This window comes from Diorhabda carinulata, chromosome 8, assembly GCF_026250575.1.
Source record: "Diorhabda carinulata isolate Delta chromosome 8, icDioCari1.1, whole genome shotgun sequence".
Classification (NCBI taxonomy): domain Eukaryota; kingdom Metazoa; phylum Arthropoda; class Insecta; order Coleoptera; family Chrysomelidae; genus Diorhabda; species Diorhabda carinulata.
This window is the reverse complement of record NC_079467.1, coordinates 6,764,204-6,781,071: the sequence shown is the minus strand read 5'-3', so window position 1 is coordinate 6,781,071 and position 16,868 is coordinate 6,764,204. Positions and strand designations below refer to the sequence as shown.

Below are 16,868 nucleotides of genomic sequence, written 5' to 3'. Positions count from 1 at the left end.
TGTACTCTACATGTAGGATAGACTTATCACAACAAGATATTTTAAAACAAACTAGGAAGGTCACTATTTTCATTATTCATTACAGGAACACCTGCAGCGATCTCTGCAACTCAAATTTTTTCAATTCGCAATCCTCTTGCAACTGTAATCACCTCAGAGGTGCATTTGTAGCGCATAAATACAGCACGAGCTATAACTATGACTGAGAGGTTTCTCAATATATGCTTGGAACTACATCTGAGCCTAGTTCGCCACTTTTATGCCGGGTCCATGCAACTTTGCGTTGAGTATATTCGCTTCTGGAAATAACTTTATGTGTGATTACCATAGAAGATCCTGATACTCGTATTATGTAGACTACTTGATGTTCCTAACATGTTGTACATTGCAATAATATAATTGATCAGGTGGGCTCTAGCGTCAGCGACTCGTCCCTTGCAGATGTAAGGGAAGCCTTGCACTTGACTCTTCATAGCACTGCGTAGCGTTGAGCGATTTTCTCCTCCCCATCATGTTGACATTCCCTGTTAATTCATGAATATTCCCTCCGCAATAAAGGATTTACTAGTAGTATTTTGTTTTTCTTTGAATTTTGGGTAGCCTTCAGGGCGATGGTTGATAATATGATGGATCGTGTCAAAATATTCTGATAAATGTGTTTCTCACTGAATCGACCCTATGAATTAGACAATTCTTCGCGGGTGCCTTCACATGTGATTATCTCGTGACTTCCACTCTGTGTAGTAATCGTGCGAAAGCGGAATCACGAAATGGAAGATTGTGGCCAAAAAAAAACGAGAATTGAGGTCTCCATTTATAATATTATGTCGTTAGAATGTTCAAATGCATTTACTGGATGAATTTTACAATTTTATTTTACTTCTCAATACACTACGAGTGCACTTTTCAGTTGAGATTGGAAAATATTTTGTTTCATAGTGTTTTTTAAAAATATACCCAAACTATGTTACAAATGATGAACTTATCATAGTCATATATTCAGTGATTGAAATAATATTTCGACATTAAGCAAATAAACTTACCGTTTTCACATTTAACAACATCATAAAGATCATCTAAATAAGCGTAGTGAGAGCAAGTTTTCACATTTTGCGGTAACCTATCTCTGAAACAAAAAAGTCCATTGAAATACTTTGTGTGGATTCAACAACTAAAATACATCTAATATTGTCGTAAAAATTATCTATAGAAAATTCATCAAGACGTTCGTATACTTTGTTAAAAGTTAGTTGAAAAAAAGCGTTTCTGTACGAAAAGTCTTTATTTCTAGCATTTCCGTTTATTGTTTAATTGTTTAAAATACTATCAACATTAGTTAAATGAACAAATCCTTATGTTTCGTCGACATCAATGTATTATTCACTTTGCTTATTTTCGAACTTAATAAACATTCACTGGAGAGATTTGATGTGTAGGTGCCTAAATCATTTTGAAGAGTAAGATACCTGCGCCCTGTTTCTAAGGTGGCCCACATTAAAATTTCCCAAATTTTTAAGTTCGAAGGAACTTAAATTTGAGTTGATGCCTTATGGCCCCTCCACACTCTCGCGAGAATCTCGTGGAGAACGTAGTGAGAATTTCTGTTTGGTACACAGTTCTCCGCTGAAGTGACTGCGGCAAGTTTATTGTTATGCGCATTTGCATATTATACTATTTCTTATACCCTCTGTAGATTGCAAATAATAAGTTTTTTGTTTTTTAATTCATCAAGAGGTACTTCCATCAATCAATCAATAGACGATTCCACGCATCATGGGTTTTTAGTTTATTTGCAGTCTTTTTTATTCCATAAAACCGGTTCCGCTTGAAAATATTCTAAAAACTTCAAGTTAGTTTGTCAAAGTTACGCTCCATATTGATGCCTTGCGGTCCACAACACAATCATTCAAATCGACGCGGCAACTAACTCGTTACTTAGAAACATGCGAGTGTGGAGTCAATAAACCTTCTCCCCTGTTCTCACGTTCTCGCGCTGTTCTCCATCTTTGCGTGAAAACGCGGGAGAACAGCGCGAGAACTTGAGAAAAATACGCGAATCGCTTCCACATTCGCATTTCTCACATGTTTCTTGCGTTGGTGTGGAGGGGCCTTCAGAAAGAACTGTAACTTTACTTCGATACCAGTCCATTTTTATAGTGGTTGACAGTTTGTCGTCAGCTACGTAGGAGTTTATAACCTCTTAGTCATAACCTTATTAGTAATTTCAAGGGAAACCTTACCGTTCCCGTAGATTTTTGTTAAAATGAATATACTAAGAGAAAAGGATATTTCCAAAAAGTGAGTTTTGTTTTTATTTTTTGTTCATTTCCATTCAAAGAAGAAAGTTCTTGTTGTCAGTAAAAGTCCTTAAAAAGGCCCACTGCGTGAGTTCATGAGATGGTCCGGGCCTTGAGAGTATATTGGGCTAACCAAAAAAGATTTTTTCTATCCACAGGCCTCTTAAGAATTATTGCACTTTTGCAAGTTGCGTGTTGAAAGTAATTTATGTTAATACTTTAGTATTCATCATCTTTTTCTACATATACTACTAATAAGGCTTATCAATTTTGGGAAGAAAAAGAGATTTTATAAAGAGTTTTTCTAGTTTTTTTCTGAAATAATTGTTAATAATAATAATAATTATGCAGGAATATGTTTATTGTTTTAATAGCGTTCAGAAATTTAGAATTGAAAAAGGCCCACTTTTAGGTCTTTTTAAAATTATAATTAAAAAAAAATAATCAACACGTTGATTTATAGGTTAGTTTTATACATAAATAAATAAGAAAAATTATGATAACGTCTGTTTTCACAAAGTATATTTGACTTGACCTTATTTCTCTATAAACAACATTTGTGCTGGTGTCATGGTCAGTGTCATAAAGATCTCTATAGAATATTTTTATAGTCTTTTTCAGAAAGGTATAGAGCAATAACATGGGGAATTCCGTCCAGTTCGGCTCAATTTTGGTGTCGGCCATAGGTGTAGGTCTTGAAATATTGTGTACGGATTACTTAGGTAGTAAATTCTACAGTTACATTTTGCGTTTAACAGGTACCGTTTAACCTTCTATTAGTGCCTCTGGCTAATTTCAACCCTATTTCAGATTCGGCTTAATCATGCGTCGTAATGGCAATGGTGCCTTACCCAAAATTTTTGAACCTTTATAAGTATATTTGTTTAGTTAAATGCATCAGTAATTGCTGTTAAGCCGTAAATAGTGTTCACAGTATTATGAGATTAGTAATAAAATGGCAACATTTACACCAACGAAAAGATGTTCCAATAATTCTCCACTATCAGTTAATGAAAAACATTATTTTAAATGTACACGAAAGATAGCAGGCCATGTGGAACCTTCTAAAAAAAGTCCAGGCAGACCATTTTAAAAAAGAAATACCCACTCTAGATAAGATTTTAATGGAGCTTGGCCAGGATGACAGTATTCCGTTGATAACTAAAAAACTTTTATGGACCACTTTGAGAAATATGGATTTTGCCTGGGAAAAGCATAACCGTAAAGCACTTTTACTGAAAAGCGATGAAATTGTTTGCTGGCGACGAAAATACTTAAGAAGTATAAAGCAGTACAGAACAGAGCAGAAAAAAACCTTTTATTTTGATGAGACGTAGATTAATGTAGGTTATACAGTACCAAAAATGTGGCAAGACAAAAAAATAACCAGTGCTCGTCAAGCTTCATAGAAGGCCTGTCAACGGGTATTAAGGTGCCTTCAGGTATAGGGAAAAGACTAATAATCGTCCATATTGGAAGCGAAGAGGGATTTTTAAAAGAAGGTTTGCTAACCTTTCAGTCGTGCCATGGACATTACCCCGAGGACATGGAATCGGATGTTTTTGGAGAGTATTTTGGTGAAATGATAAAATATCATCCGGCTGATTCAGTAGTAGTTATGGATAACGCAAGTTATCATTCTCGACGCATAGAAAAGACTCCAACTTCATCTTGGAGAAAACAAGAAATTATTGACTGGTTAACCACCAAAAGTGTTGAATTTGGAAATAATTTTATAAAAAAAGAACTATTAGCTATAGCAAATTTAGACAAACATCGTTTTATTAAATACGTCGGGGAAGATATAGCAGAAAAACATAATGTAACTGTGCTGCGCACACCGCCATATCATTGCGAACTAAATCCTATAGAACTTATATGGGCGCAAGTGAAAGGATTTGTAGCAAGTCACAACACGACATTCAAAATGAAAGACGTTAAGCTACTGTTTGATCAAGCCATTAAGGAGGTGACACCAGTGAACTGGCGAAAAGCAGTCCAGCATGTCATTAGAGAAGAATAGGAAATGGTGGCATCTTGACTACTTGATTGATCGGACCGTCGACCCGTTAATTATAACGTCAAGAGGAGATGACAGTTCCTCAGATGACGAAGAATATTATGATTTTTTATAATTTAATTTCTGTATAATGTTCGATAAAAAATAAGCGTACCTAATAGTATGTACATAATGCCTAATTTTTATTCTGTTAAAATAAAATTCTTTCCTGTTTACGAGTATCCTACCGGCTCGCCTTTGGCACACTATTTTCAGTGTTTGTGAATGGATAACAATAGGCTAAACCCATATATTTACCGCAACCCGGGTAGTACTACCCGCACTTGATAAAAAATATGAAATAAATGCTAAATGTGGTCCCTTTGCATACCTAATGCACCTTTCTGAAATGAACTATAGTTGTTTCAATTCAACTAAATCAGTTTTTTTAATAGTAGATTGTCCATCTGGAGAAATTGAAGTTGCAAATAAAGAACAAGCACTCAACGAATAATGGACTCAGAATACTTGAAATAGCATTTCGTAACTTTCGCAAAGCCTACCGACAATAGGAAAGCTTTTTTACTACTATACACTAGTCAAAGAACTCTAGAAGCCATTACTTTTGTTCGCAAAAACAACATAATCACATCAGTCATCGTTTACAACTATTCCATTGTAGTATTTATACTTCATTAAAATGTTAGCTTGGCCGAGAGTGGGATTTATAGCTAACAAATCATCCCTATCAAAGGATTACAATCTAAGAGCCTTTAAAAGGATTGCAAATCTAGAGGAAGGCTATTAAGGGGTTCCACGTTACTGGGATTAGTCCGTTTGATCCAGATTTTTTTCTGAATAAAACTATATGCCTTTTCAAGTCACTGAAGTAGCTGAGCCTTCGACAAACTCACCATTTTGTTCCATAGCCCAATTATAAATAATTTGTTAGGTGAAATTGTTGAAGAAGAGAATATAGAGACCACAACAATAAATTCACAGTCAAATACATACACAAAAACAGAGTTTTTTACGATGACCCTCAACCTTCAATAAGTGTCAATCAATTTCACCAACACTTATCATCCGTCGTTCTCAAAAAACTACTAAACGAAAATAAAAAACTCAGCATTCAAAAGAATCATGGTGCTCATCTTTGAAGAAATTTGAAGAAAGCTGAAGAAGAAGAAGAAAAATGACGTAAAGAGTTACTAGTGGTCTACCTAATAAAAAAATTATGCAAGAATTTGACGAAAAATAGAAAAGGTGAAAAAAAATGAAGAGAGACAGGGCAAAAACAACATTTAAAACAAAAGAAGGAACATTGAGTAGAATATAATAGCAATGATTCTGAAAATATTACAGACAATAATTTTCATTGCATTCTCTGCGCAGAAACATTCTTCCAATCTAAATCTAACGAAGGATGGGTTCAGTGTAAAGTAAGTAAAAATTGTATACTATTATATTATATATAATATTGTTTTCATAAATTGGGAATAATTGAACTTCTCTTAAATTACAAAACTACTATTTTTTAATAAAAAAAAATTTTTTTTACACAAAATTACTTTTAAATTAATTTTTTTATGTAACTCTTCTAATAAATATGTTGTCTTTAAATTGAATTTATTTTAGATTGTATATTATTCCATAGCGACAAAGTCCCCTGTGCCCCAAAGACGGGTCACCGTATTTCGTTACATTAAATTTTATTTGAATAATACAAATTTGTAGTTATGCAACTAAATATTCGTACTTCGACTTCAAATGATCAGAGTATGGATAATATGAAATGAATATTCAATGAAGTCTATCAAGCTGCTTGAGGAAATTCGAATTTAATTTGTAAAAAAAGCGAATATTCAATACTTCCGAAAATATTCCCTGAAGTTGTTGATTTGTATTAATCTTCTTCCATCGTTTCTTTTTTCATACAACTCTCATATCACGTTTCAAGATTTGGAGCTAATTATTTTGATGAGTATGTGGGTGATTCCGTTCTAACTGTGATTTTTTGTATTCAAAATTTCAAGATTTTAAAATTTAACTTTTCTAACTTTTTTATGCATATTATTCATCTATTTTACTGTAAAAATAAAACTCTAAGAGGAATTTACTACAACTTCAAAGTATCACGAGCAAGACACAAATGTCGGATTTTGAGTTCCACGGTACTGACTCATTTATCCACGGTACTGACATGGTAACTTAAGATATTAAACAACAAGTGCATCAATTTTCCTCAGTTTGATCATAAACATTAGAATTTATAAGGTAATTAGTTTAAATCATTTGTTACGACAAAAAAAATTAATAATTTATCGGTAAATTCTAGGAATGGACATGACACGGTACTGACATGGTAACTTAAGATATTAAACAACAAGTGCATCAATTTTCCTCAGTTTGATCATAAACATTAGAATTTATAAGGTAATTAGTTTAAATCATTTGTTACGACAAAAAAAATTAATAATTTATCGGTAAATTCTAGGAATGGACATGACACGGTACTGACATTCAAGTGATGTAGTATAAGTTTTCTTTAAGTGGCAAGTTATATTGTATAAAAATAATGTTTAAATATCTTAAGAATTATTCAATTAACACAAAATTTTTATTAATTGATTATTAATTAATGACTAGTACAAAAAAACAATACAGGACATTGAATATCACAGTTATAATGGAATCACCCATGTTTTCATTTGTTTCTCTTTTTCACGTACATAATATTTTTAATTGGAATATGAATAAATTCTGAAAATTGGATAGGAAGAATTAATGAAAAATTTTTATTCAGTTGAATAACTTTTAATGTACTAACTTTTTGACATCTGAACTTAGCGAAAGAAATATGCTTTGATTTCTCTATTTAAATTTTAAAGTTTTGCCAACGACTTTGTTCTGTTAAAGAGATCCTAGAAAATCTAAAATACATTCGCACATTTGAGTACGTTACTGATCCACCCAGCACCTTACAATATAAAGGATTTTTTTATTCTTTCTTTTACTTTCTTCAACTAACTTTGAACCAGCTATACAACTTTTATACGAGTCAGAATTTATCTTATTTCCTATATATTAAAATAGAAAAGTTTTCCGATATCGCTCAGAAATTTCTACTTCCTTGGCGCAAGGTCGAACCCCAGAGCTCGCTATATATGAGAGATATTCGGAAGTGCGGAACATTTTTGTATGGAGTCAATAAGCGTACGTACGTACGAAACCTAAAATTTATGAGAATATATATAGAAGCAAAGTAATGAATGCAAGTTTCGATCAATAAAGTTGCATTCAGCTTAAAAATTGGCGGAAGAACGTTCAGTTTGGAGTGAAGAGATGGCACTCGAGCATTTTTACTGACGAACTGCTAGATAAGTTGATGAAAAAATTCGTTGAAACCGGTATTTAATAATAACAGAGCTTTCACTTAGTTTCATGAACTCGTAAATTGTCAGATGATAAAAAACTATTGAGTGAAAATTGCTTACACACCACCATAAATGAAAACGAATGGCGATAGATTTGACGTTTCTGGACACCAAATATGGTGATTTATCACAGAATCGAATCGTAACTTGTAACGAGGTGAGGGTTAGATACATGAATTGCGAATGTAAAGTCGTTGAAGTAGAGGCGCACAAATTATTCCCAAAAGAGTGAGAAAATATGTGCAAACTTCGTCAGAAAAATAAATTTTTCTATGGCTCTTTTCGTTTTAAACTTGGGGGAGTGGGGTAAAAGTCAAAAATAAAATTTATGAAATTTAAAAGCGTTTGTTTGCATGAACAAGGCCAAATAGAAATTTGGCCCTGTCCATGCATACTCTACATAAAACAAATTATTTTAACAGTGATCTGAGAGATTCTCCAATTGATTTGAACGCGGAAATATTCTATAAACATGTGTGATATGTTTAATGATTTGTTGACAATTCCTCATTATTCAGACGTAGATATTATAGTCATTTCTGCACCTACCTACCTAGAACATATTTTGTACAAGACTGTGTATTTACTCCCAAGCTCTTAACTCTACGCCTCCGAGTTATCTAAGCCTTTCCATGGGCAGGACATTCGCAAAGTAAATTTTCTGATCTCTCTATGGTATCTAACGATGCGGTGACCACCTGTCAGTTTAATATCATATCACGAGAAGTTCCTCAGGTGATATGTTTATCATATTTTTGACTTTGTCTTAAGCCTGGATTGTTTCTTTAGTCAAACTCCATCTGAATCTCCAGCAGAAGTGCACTGGTCCAAAATATAAGTGAATGCCCATGTTCGACAAGGCTATCTGCTTCCTTATGCCCAGTATACCCTAGTGGCACGGTAGCTGCATTTATGTTAGTTTGTTTGTGTTAATAAGTGCTTTAATACCTGTTTTGCACTTTCATGGTATTTTTATTCAAATACTCGTAAACACATATGTTTATCGCTAAGAACTCTACTTGAAAAATAGTAAGTGATTTTCCCAGCGTATGAAAAGCCTACATTTTGGTCGAGAAATGCCAACGCCACGCTTTTGCGCTACCATAAAGATGCATTTCGATCTTGCAGAGGCTCTTTATTGACCCATAATTGTATTAAGTGCAAATAAAGTAAAAAATAATCGGTGGTTTACAAATGATCAATATTTGTCTTCAATTATACATGTAAAAGAATCAAAGAACAAGATTACTTAGAAAACTCCTGAAGATTACCAGCAGCTGACAAAATACGATATCGTCAAAATTAGAACAAAAAAAAAACTAATAATACCGTGGGAAAACGAAGGTGACCCCATTATGCACTATGCTCATTTAGAAGAAACTTTTAAAATAATACACGAATGTCATATTAGCATTGGACATAGTGGTAGTCAGAATAATGAAAGTGTTAAAATTAAAATATAAAAATGGAACTACTGAACTCGTCACAGTTTATGTGAATCTCTATGAATCTTTTTTTAAAAAAAATTATCAGTAAAGATTATCAGTAAAGAGCTTGATTCAATACGCCAAGCTAATCTAATTTCCATACAGTCACAAGCTAATGGTGACTATAAATTCATTATAGTGTTCCAAGATCACTTAATAAAGTTTGTGCAGCTGCGGTCTTTAAATAGCTAGCGGACAGTAGAGGTAGCGTATCATTTACTAGACATTTTTACTACAATCGGAGCGCCTAGTATTTTGCAAAAATATCGTATATAGAAAGCCCCGACAGTCGCAATCACAAGTGTCTGCTGAAAAGGCCATCCAAGACGCAGAGACGTTGCTTTGTACTTAACTGGATGACGTTTTATTGAATTTATTGAAAATAGAGCTTATCCGAGGATAAATCGTAGACCTTACGAAACGGTGTTTGGCTGTATGGCTAAAGTTGGAATAAATAGTCTTCCTGAAGACGTGCCAGTTGAACTATCTACAGAAGTAGAGCTGGAATCTACATTAAATGAAGACGAAAACCAGTTAATTCAGGGTAGAGAAATTGCGCCCGATATTCCCGAATCTATGATCAATGGAGAGGCAAAAAGGAAGCGATATTAAAATTTCAAATACTGATTCGCAAAATTAAAGGCCAAATAAACTGACAACTACGGAAATACTGCAGATCCATGAAATATAACATGAAGTAATAAAAAATAGTAATTGTTTTCGATAAACAGAAAAAAGATATCGGAGACAACCGAAAATTAGTTGTCCAATATCTAAAAAAGTAAGCAGATAATGTAATAGTCAAGTTTCTTGATGTTCTTGAGTACCAAAGCCGATTATAGAAACATTGTTGGCTGTTGTAAGTACTCAGAAGATAGGAATAATGTATAAGATATGCACTAAGCATGGGATTTCTATATCAATTTTATGCAAGATATCAGTTCACTTTATGCAAAGAAACGTTATTACAGTTGATATAAGAGAATTTACAAGAAAAGTCATATTTTATAGGTCGAGAATAGGTTGACAAAATTTGGAAATTAAATTAAAACTATAGCTTAGCATCTATTTCACCCTAAAAATATATTATTTTGAGAAAAATAGGTCACCTTCTACAACTAGTAAAGAAGCTCACGATAGTTCCTTTTTTACGTTAGTATTATGAGATTTTAGAAATGAACTTGAAATTGATCGCGAAAAAGGACAAGACTGTCATTGCCCCTTGAATTGCGTCACACCTCGTGAAACAGCTGTGCTGGTTTATGACATTCAATCGTGTTTTTTAATAAATAATGAATTCCTCGTATTATAAATACTGTATAGTGCCCCAATGTAAAAGTACAACGATAAAAACGCCAGACAAATTATTCATATACGTTCCAAACAATAAAAAAATTCGAAGAATGTGGTTAAAAATGGCAAGGAGGAAAGATGCTCTTACCTTATCAACTAATTCCACAATTTATTTCTGTGAAGATCATTTTGATGTAAGTATTAAATACAACTTGATATATCTATTTATAATAGTATAGTAAAAGAAATGAATTTAGCAAATATAATATACCACACATAACCTATAAAATGTTATGACTTGAATAGGGTTTTATGAGTTAAAATATTATTTTCGTTTTATAAAATGTAATAATTCATACTCTTCTTATTTTTTAGTTGCCAAACGATATGATTAATTATACAGAGTATCATATTATGGGTAAAGTCTCTAAAGTGCGCATGAAACCAGGTTGTATACCAAGGAAGTTCGAATGCCAAGAAGATAGAAGGAAACGGACGTGCAGGTATAAGGAACGACCATATATGTTGAAAAAACAAAGAATGTCAATAATCGCAGAGTGTATGAATGAACCAGAACAAAGTAGTACCTTAAGTTCATCTGCCCGGGATACTTCTAAAACAAGTTCAGGTAGGTGACAAACAAAACAAACGGATTAGAGTTTGAAACGAGTATACAGTTATTATTATTATCAGCACAATACTGTTTATTTTTCAGATTTTAAATTAGTTGGAGAGAATGTACCCGAAACACATGAAACTTTATGTGAACTAACAGCGAATAAATCTGTTCAATCATTAATAACACACAAATTCAGAAGTAAACCTATCCAGACTACAATTAAATCAACAGAAAATGCACTATCACAGTTGAAACCACCAAAAATATCTACCTCCACATCCCCGTTCAAATCGGAAACTATTATAAATTCAAGTCCTTCTATGTCCGGTCTCAGCAAAACTACAAGAAATATGTCTAATGAAGCAGAACAGTCAGATAGTGACATTTCTTTATATGTACTATCTACATCTACCACCAGCTGCTCGCCTGTTCATTCTATGAAAGTAGAATCCTCTTATGACTGTAGTGAATTTATTGAAGAAGATGAAAAGGTAGAAACAAAAGAGGCCATATGGAATGTGATTGAAAAAATTGAGAAAAGGCCTCGACTGTACATTGATGTTCCAAGCAAGTGTTACTATTTGATTGATATAATAAAAGATGAAGTAAATATTCCTGAACATCATTTCTAATAGTTGACAATATAAGAATAATGATTATGACTCGGTTATTTTCAAATATTATTACTGTCTTCAATTTATGTTAGCTGATTTAAAATATTTTATTATATTAGTCTTTAAAGTCATACCAAATATTTATTTTAATCTTTTTTTATGGCTAGTGAGCTTTAAATTTACTTTATAAGGTTAAATTACTTTATACGACAATGTTAATTAAAGTGAAAATTTTGTCTAAAACAATGTTATATTGATTCTTATAAGAAACGTTATAATCATTAGAGCATAAAGGCAGATTGAATAAAATTTCATACTATTTACCTCCACCTATATGTTTATTAATTTTTGGTCCTACAATACTTTGTCTAAATTGAGTAGATATTATAAATAGTGGCTGGATATTTTGTACCATCTGATTTATTACTTTGGCTGTAACAATAAATGTATCTTAAAACAATGTCAGATTTATATTTTTCAATGATTGGTCATTTTGCAATTTTTAAAAGTGGAATATTTTTATTCCGACCTTGTTACTTCTTGCAACGCACCAATCACTTCAAGTAATTCACTTGTATACGTCATAACAGGATCGACATTACGATATTTTGTTTTAATACCATCCTATGTTGTCGTGTCATGGTTCATTATAAATATTGTCTTGCACCAAAATATACCAACACCACTATTACTACACCAAATAACGTATTTTTAAGTATCTCCAAGGAAGAAAAATTATGAAAATAAAGGTGTAATACAATAAAAAGGGAGAGTAAAAGAAATACTCTTTTACCCTGATACTCCAAAATTATATTGAAAAAAATAGATTTTTATAGCAAAATGAGCCATTTTTGATAACTTTCATCACTCTGTGATGAATACATGAATAATTTGATGTTTTTCATAAAGAATTTGGCTGTTTCTCATTATTTATAAAATAAAAAAAATATTTAATGGAAGTTTGAAGATTTAATCAGTAATTTAATGTAAAAATATCCTCTTTCGAGAAAAAAGGTACGTTCTGAATTCTATGAAAAGTTATTTATTTTGGTTTGTTTTATAATTGAAAAGCCAGAATACTGTAGAATTTCATAATTAATTTGGCATCATTTATGATATTTTTAACAACAAAATCAACCGAATTAGAAAAATGACTAAAAATCTACCCACTCCGAATGAATCTGCCCCTAATCTCCCCTTTCCAAATTTACCCGTTCCCCGCGGCCTGTGGCTTTTGGGCAGACCAGCGTCCAGAGGCGGAGCCCCTGGTGGTGTCGAGGGGCCGAAGCCTTCATAAGAAAAAAAATAATAAAATAAAACTAAAATAATCCTCATGCGAAAAAAATTTTTAGACAATTTTGGCTATAAAAAATTCACGAGTTTTGAACTTTTTGCACACAAAGTGCACCACGAGAAGGTTAGGTTGGATCAGGTTAGGTTGATATATACAAATATTAAATAAAAATAAATTTTTCCAAGTATCAATATCTCGAATATGAAGCGAGATATCGATAAATTTTATGCTTCATTTTCGACTTATTTTGGGTCGATTTACAAAATGGCATAGTCGAATTCAGGCGCCGCAGAAATCGTACTCGTGCCAACATTTTAGTTATGAAGAACATAGGTGGGTGAGTACTTTCATTTTTAAAACAGCCTATTTAACTTTAAACTTAAGGTACAGGGTAGCTTAACGTATTATTGTAACAATAATGTAGTTTTAAGTTTTTTGTTTTTATTTTGTTTTATTTTGTTTTTCATTGGCTTGGCGTTTGTACGGGATCTAACCTGAATAGTGTTAAAGAAAAAAGACGCACTGCAGGTTTTTCAGAACTAATAATTTTTCAAATTCGCGTTTAAAACGAAACAAAGTTAACCCCTAGAGTATTTTTTGAGTGAAATATAAAATCGGTCTGATTTTCATGACGAAATCGTTAAAATGGGGTACTGACATATTATTTTTTTATAACAACTTTTATAAAGCTACATTTTTCATGTGAGTTGGTTGACACCTTTTGTTAGTTATCAGGTATTAGTTGTCTTCTTCTTCTTCTTCTTCTTCTTCTTCTTATTTTAAGACTATGTCTTGTGTTTTCAAAGAGGCAGCCTAAGTTGTGACTCCGAGGACCAGCTTTCATACCAGCGCTTTGGTGGTCTTCCAGGCTGTCTACTTGTATTGGGTCTCTCTTCCTTTGCGATTTTCGCCAGTCGATCGTCGTCTATTCTATTGACATGATCTCTCCATGCTCTTCTTCTAGTTCTGGCCCATCTCACTATATCCGGAACGTCACACATTCTTCTAATTTCATTGCTCCTTATTCTGTCTCTTAGTGTTTTCCCTGTGATTGAGCGTAATGTCTTCATCTCGGTCGTTCTGAGAATCCGCTTAGTAGTTGCAGTTTCCGTCCTCGTTTCTATGGCGTATGTTATTACTGGTCTGACACAAGTTTTATATATCCGTGTTTAGCTTTCGATACTTAAAAATTTATTCCTCCATATCACGGTTCGAAGGAATCCCGATATCCTAGATGCTGCTGTTGTTTGCGTTTTGACTTCTTGTTTCAAGTTCCTATTGCTCGTGATGTTAACCCCTAAATATTTAAAGGACATAGCCTGCTCTACACTTTTATTATAAATTGCCAGTTTGCATCTTCTTGGTTCTCTCGCTATTGTCAAGGATTGTGTCTTTTGTGTCGATATGATCATATTGAATTTTCCTGCAACTGTTTCAAATCTGTGTAGCAGTTTTTGCAGATTATCCTCATCTTCGGATATCACAACAGGTATTAGTTGAATTGAATTAATAAAATCTAGGGGTACTATAACTTTTAGAAAACTATAGTATTTCCCTATTCTATTATTTTCCGATAAAAATAAGTAGAGAAATACTTTTTCACTCGAACTCCATAAGTCCAACAAAATCTTCAAATTAAATGTAATATATTTATTTAAACTTCAACTTTTGAAATCACAAAATTGAGAGGTTCTATGGACATAAAACTTTGTTGTTTTTGCATCATGAATAAATCATTCTATCGATCTGCCGGTTCATCTGGATCATGCCGTGAATTTTACAGTGAAAGAATCGTTATTTGTGGCAAAATAACAAGCAAATGCAAAGAAATCTATTTGGAGCAACTTGTCTGGAGAACCTCTAAAAAAGCCTTGCAATTTTTATCAACAAATCAACTTTTTGTCGTCAAAATAGTGACTAGTCACTCTAGCTAGTAGCATTTTGTCACACAAGCCTGCCGATCTCCTACAAAATCGGCGCTGATGGCGTAATATCTATTCGGATCGGATCTCTGGCAGTGTAAAATATATCTAGACTTCAGGTCGTTAATACTAATCCTATCGACCTAAAATAAGCACAACCATTTTTGTGAAATTAAGTTCTATTTATTTTTGTTGAAAAAGAAATAAACTTTTCTCAAATTTTCCAAGCCCATTTGTTCAGCCCGCATTTTGTTGCTATGAAGATGTACAATTCTATGTTTTCAGAAGTTGATTGTGACATAATTTTGTCAATAAGTTGATCTTCTATTTGTGAAGTGTTCGTTTTTGTTAGTTAGTTGATCTTGCAAAAGTACCCGTTTCTTATAAACAGAGTTATAGATTGGTATACGTCTCAGAACAAAATAAATAATTATTTGAACAACATTGTGCATACGTAGGCTTCAAAAGTATTACCATTCGTTAATCTATACAAAATATTAATTTCAACACACAATTAGAACAAAAGAATGGTCTAAACAACAAATATTTATAGAAGCTTTCTGTCGTAGAATTGACTATTAAACTAACAATTACTTTGGAAAAATGCTGTACTATATATTTACAGAAAAATATACTTACAGGCAGCGATACCTATAACGATTTGCCGGTGATTGTTTCACAATTAAAGAAGCAAGACCTTGTTGGACAGCTTCGTTCTGTAAAAAAAATCGATACCTTTATTCTGAATATCCAAACCTTTTATATAAATATATAAAAAACATGCCCTCACTGTTTTTCAATAACCACAAAGTTTTACTTCTAAGGGTATTATACACGGGATGGAAATTTGTATGAGTGGGTCAATTCTGAAGTAAGGATCTTCCAAAGTTGTGTTTAGGATACAAATTAGAAAATAATTAACACGTATATTAGTATTCTTGATTTAACCCCAATACTAAAACAGATTGTGGTTGGTAGAAAGGAGAACATAATGATCGAATCAAGAAAATATAGAAAATATAAGATAGGAAAAGTTCATGAATTCGAATACCTGGAAGCAACACTGTCAAATAAAAACGAAGAACGTACTGAAAAACATAAAAGACTAGTGAATAGGAGTAAAATCGTGGGAGGATCATTAAAATAATAAGATCACTGGAGTTATCTAGAGCAACAAAAATATGGGTTTTAGCATAGCAAAAGAAACAATACTTGATATAAGGGAAAGGAAGGTTTGAGGAAAATTATTTGGGAATAAAAAAGAAATGAAGGACTTTGGAAAAAAATAGCTAACCAAGAACTGAAGGATATGTAAAAATACCCCTCGATAACAATATAAAAGCTCAAAGAGTCTTTGGAATTCTAAGAGGTTTCCGGAAAAGAGATTTGCAAAATGGTCCAATGAAGAAGAAGGCGGTACAAGAACAAGAGTTCAAAAAAGAAATTGTTGGATGCAGAGTTGAGGATATTAGAGAAGTAGAATCTAATTAGGGTGCAAAAGTCTGTGGAGAAGAATTTTGAAATCAGTTGGAGAACAAAAGTCATGGACCATAAAGGCTTGTAGTACTGTGAATATATATAAGAGGTGAAGAGGACATGAAGTTGTGTATGAAAGGTCTTTCAATCTTAATTAAAAAATCACATAATTCATTAAATGGTCTTACCATTATTATTTACGTCTGTATTCTTTATGAGGTATGCAGAGCATCGACGGCTTACTTAAAAGCGTCATCACCACTACAATAAGGCCAGGGACCTGACTTAGCCTTGAAGGTCAAAAACTTGAGAAAGTAGTAAGAAATTTACAAAAACATTCTCTCAACACCATAAGTACATTCTTAGAAATGATTTAAAATAATTGAACCCCTATTTGTACAAAATGAGCGCTGAACATCATATGTTTTCC

The 16,868-nt window shown here is 32.7% G+C and overlaps 2 protein-coding genes across 8 annotated transcripts in view; one reads left to right on the top strand and one right to left on the bottom strand.

Moving 5' to 3' along the window:
- The window catches only part of LOC130897029 (head-specific guanylate cyclase), a 150,313-nt gene that overhangs the window by 51,318 nt on the left and 82,127 nt on the right, over positions 1-16,868 (bottom strand). For all 7 annotated transcript variants that reach the window (XM_057805509.1, XM_057805511.1, XM_057805507.1 and 4 more), the window contains exons 3-4: positions 15,602-15,678; positions 1,044-1,126 (exon numbers count right to left, since the gene is read on the bottom strand). In XM_057805509.1, the coding sequence (XP_057661492.1) occupies positions 1,044-1,126; positions 15,602-15,678 (160 nt within the window). The remainder of the gene's footprint in view (positions 1-1,043; positions 1,127-15,601; positions 15,679-16,868) is intronic.
- LOC130897031 (uncharacterized) lies at positions 10,426-12,075 on the top strand. Its single transcript, XM_057805517.1, has 3 exons — positions 10,426-10,707; positions 10,889-11,141; positions 11,229-12,075. Exons 1-3 carry the CDS (start codon positions 10,513-10,515, stop codon positions 11,762-11,764), a joined length of 984 nt encoding a protein of 327 aa, XP_057661500.1. The 5' UTR covers positions 10,426-10,512; the 3' UTR covers positions 11,765-12,075.

Bases quoted from the DNA above. Each gene is read 5' to 3' on its own strand.
- LOC130897031 (XM_057805517.1), top strand. From the start codon at position 10,513: ATGAATTCCTCGTATTATAAATACTGTATAGTGCCCCAATGTAAAAGT. The intron at 10,708-10,888 runs GTAAGTATTAAA...CTTATTTTTTAG, and splicing joins TCTGTGAAGATCATTTTGAT to TTGCCAAACGATATGATTAA. The intron at 11,142-11,228 runs GTAGGTGACAAA...TTTATTTTTCAG, and splicing joins TACTTCTAAAACAAGTTCAG to ATTTTAAATTAGTTGGAGAG.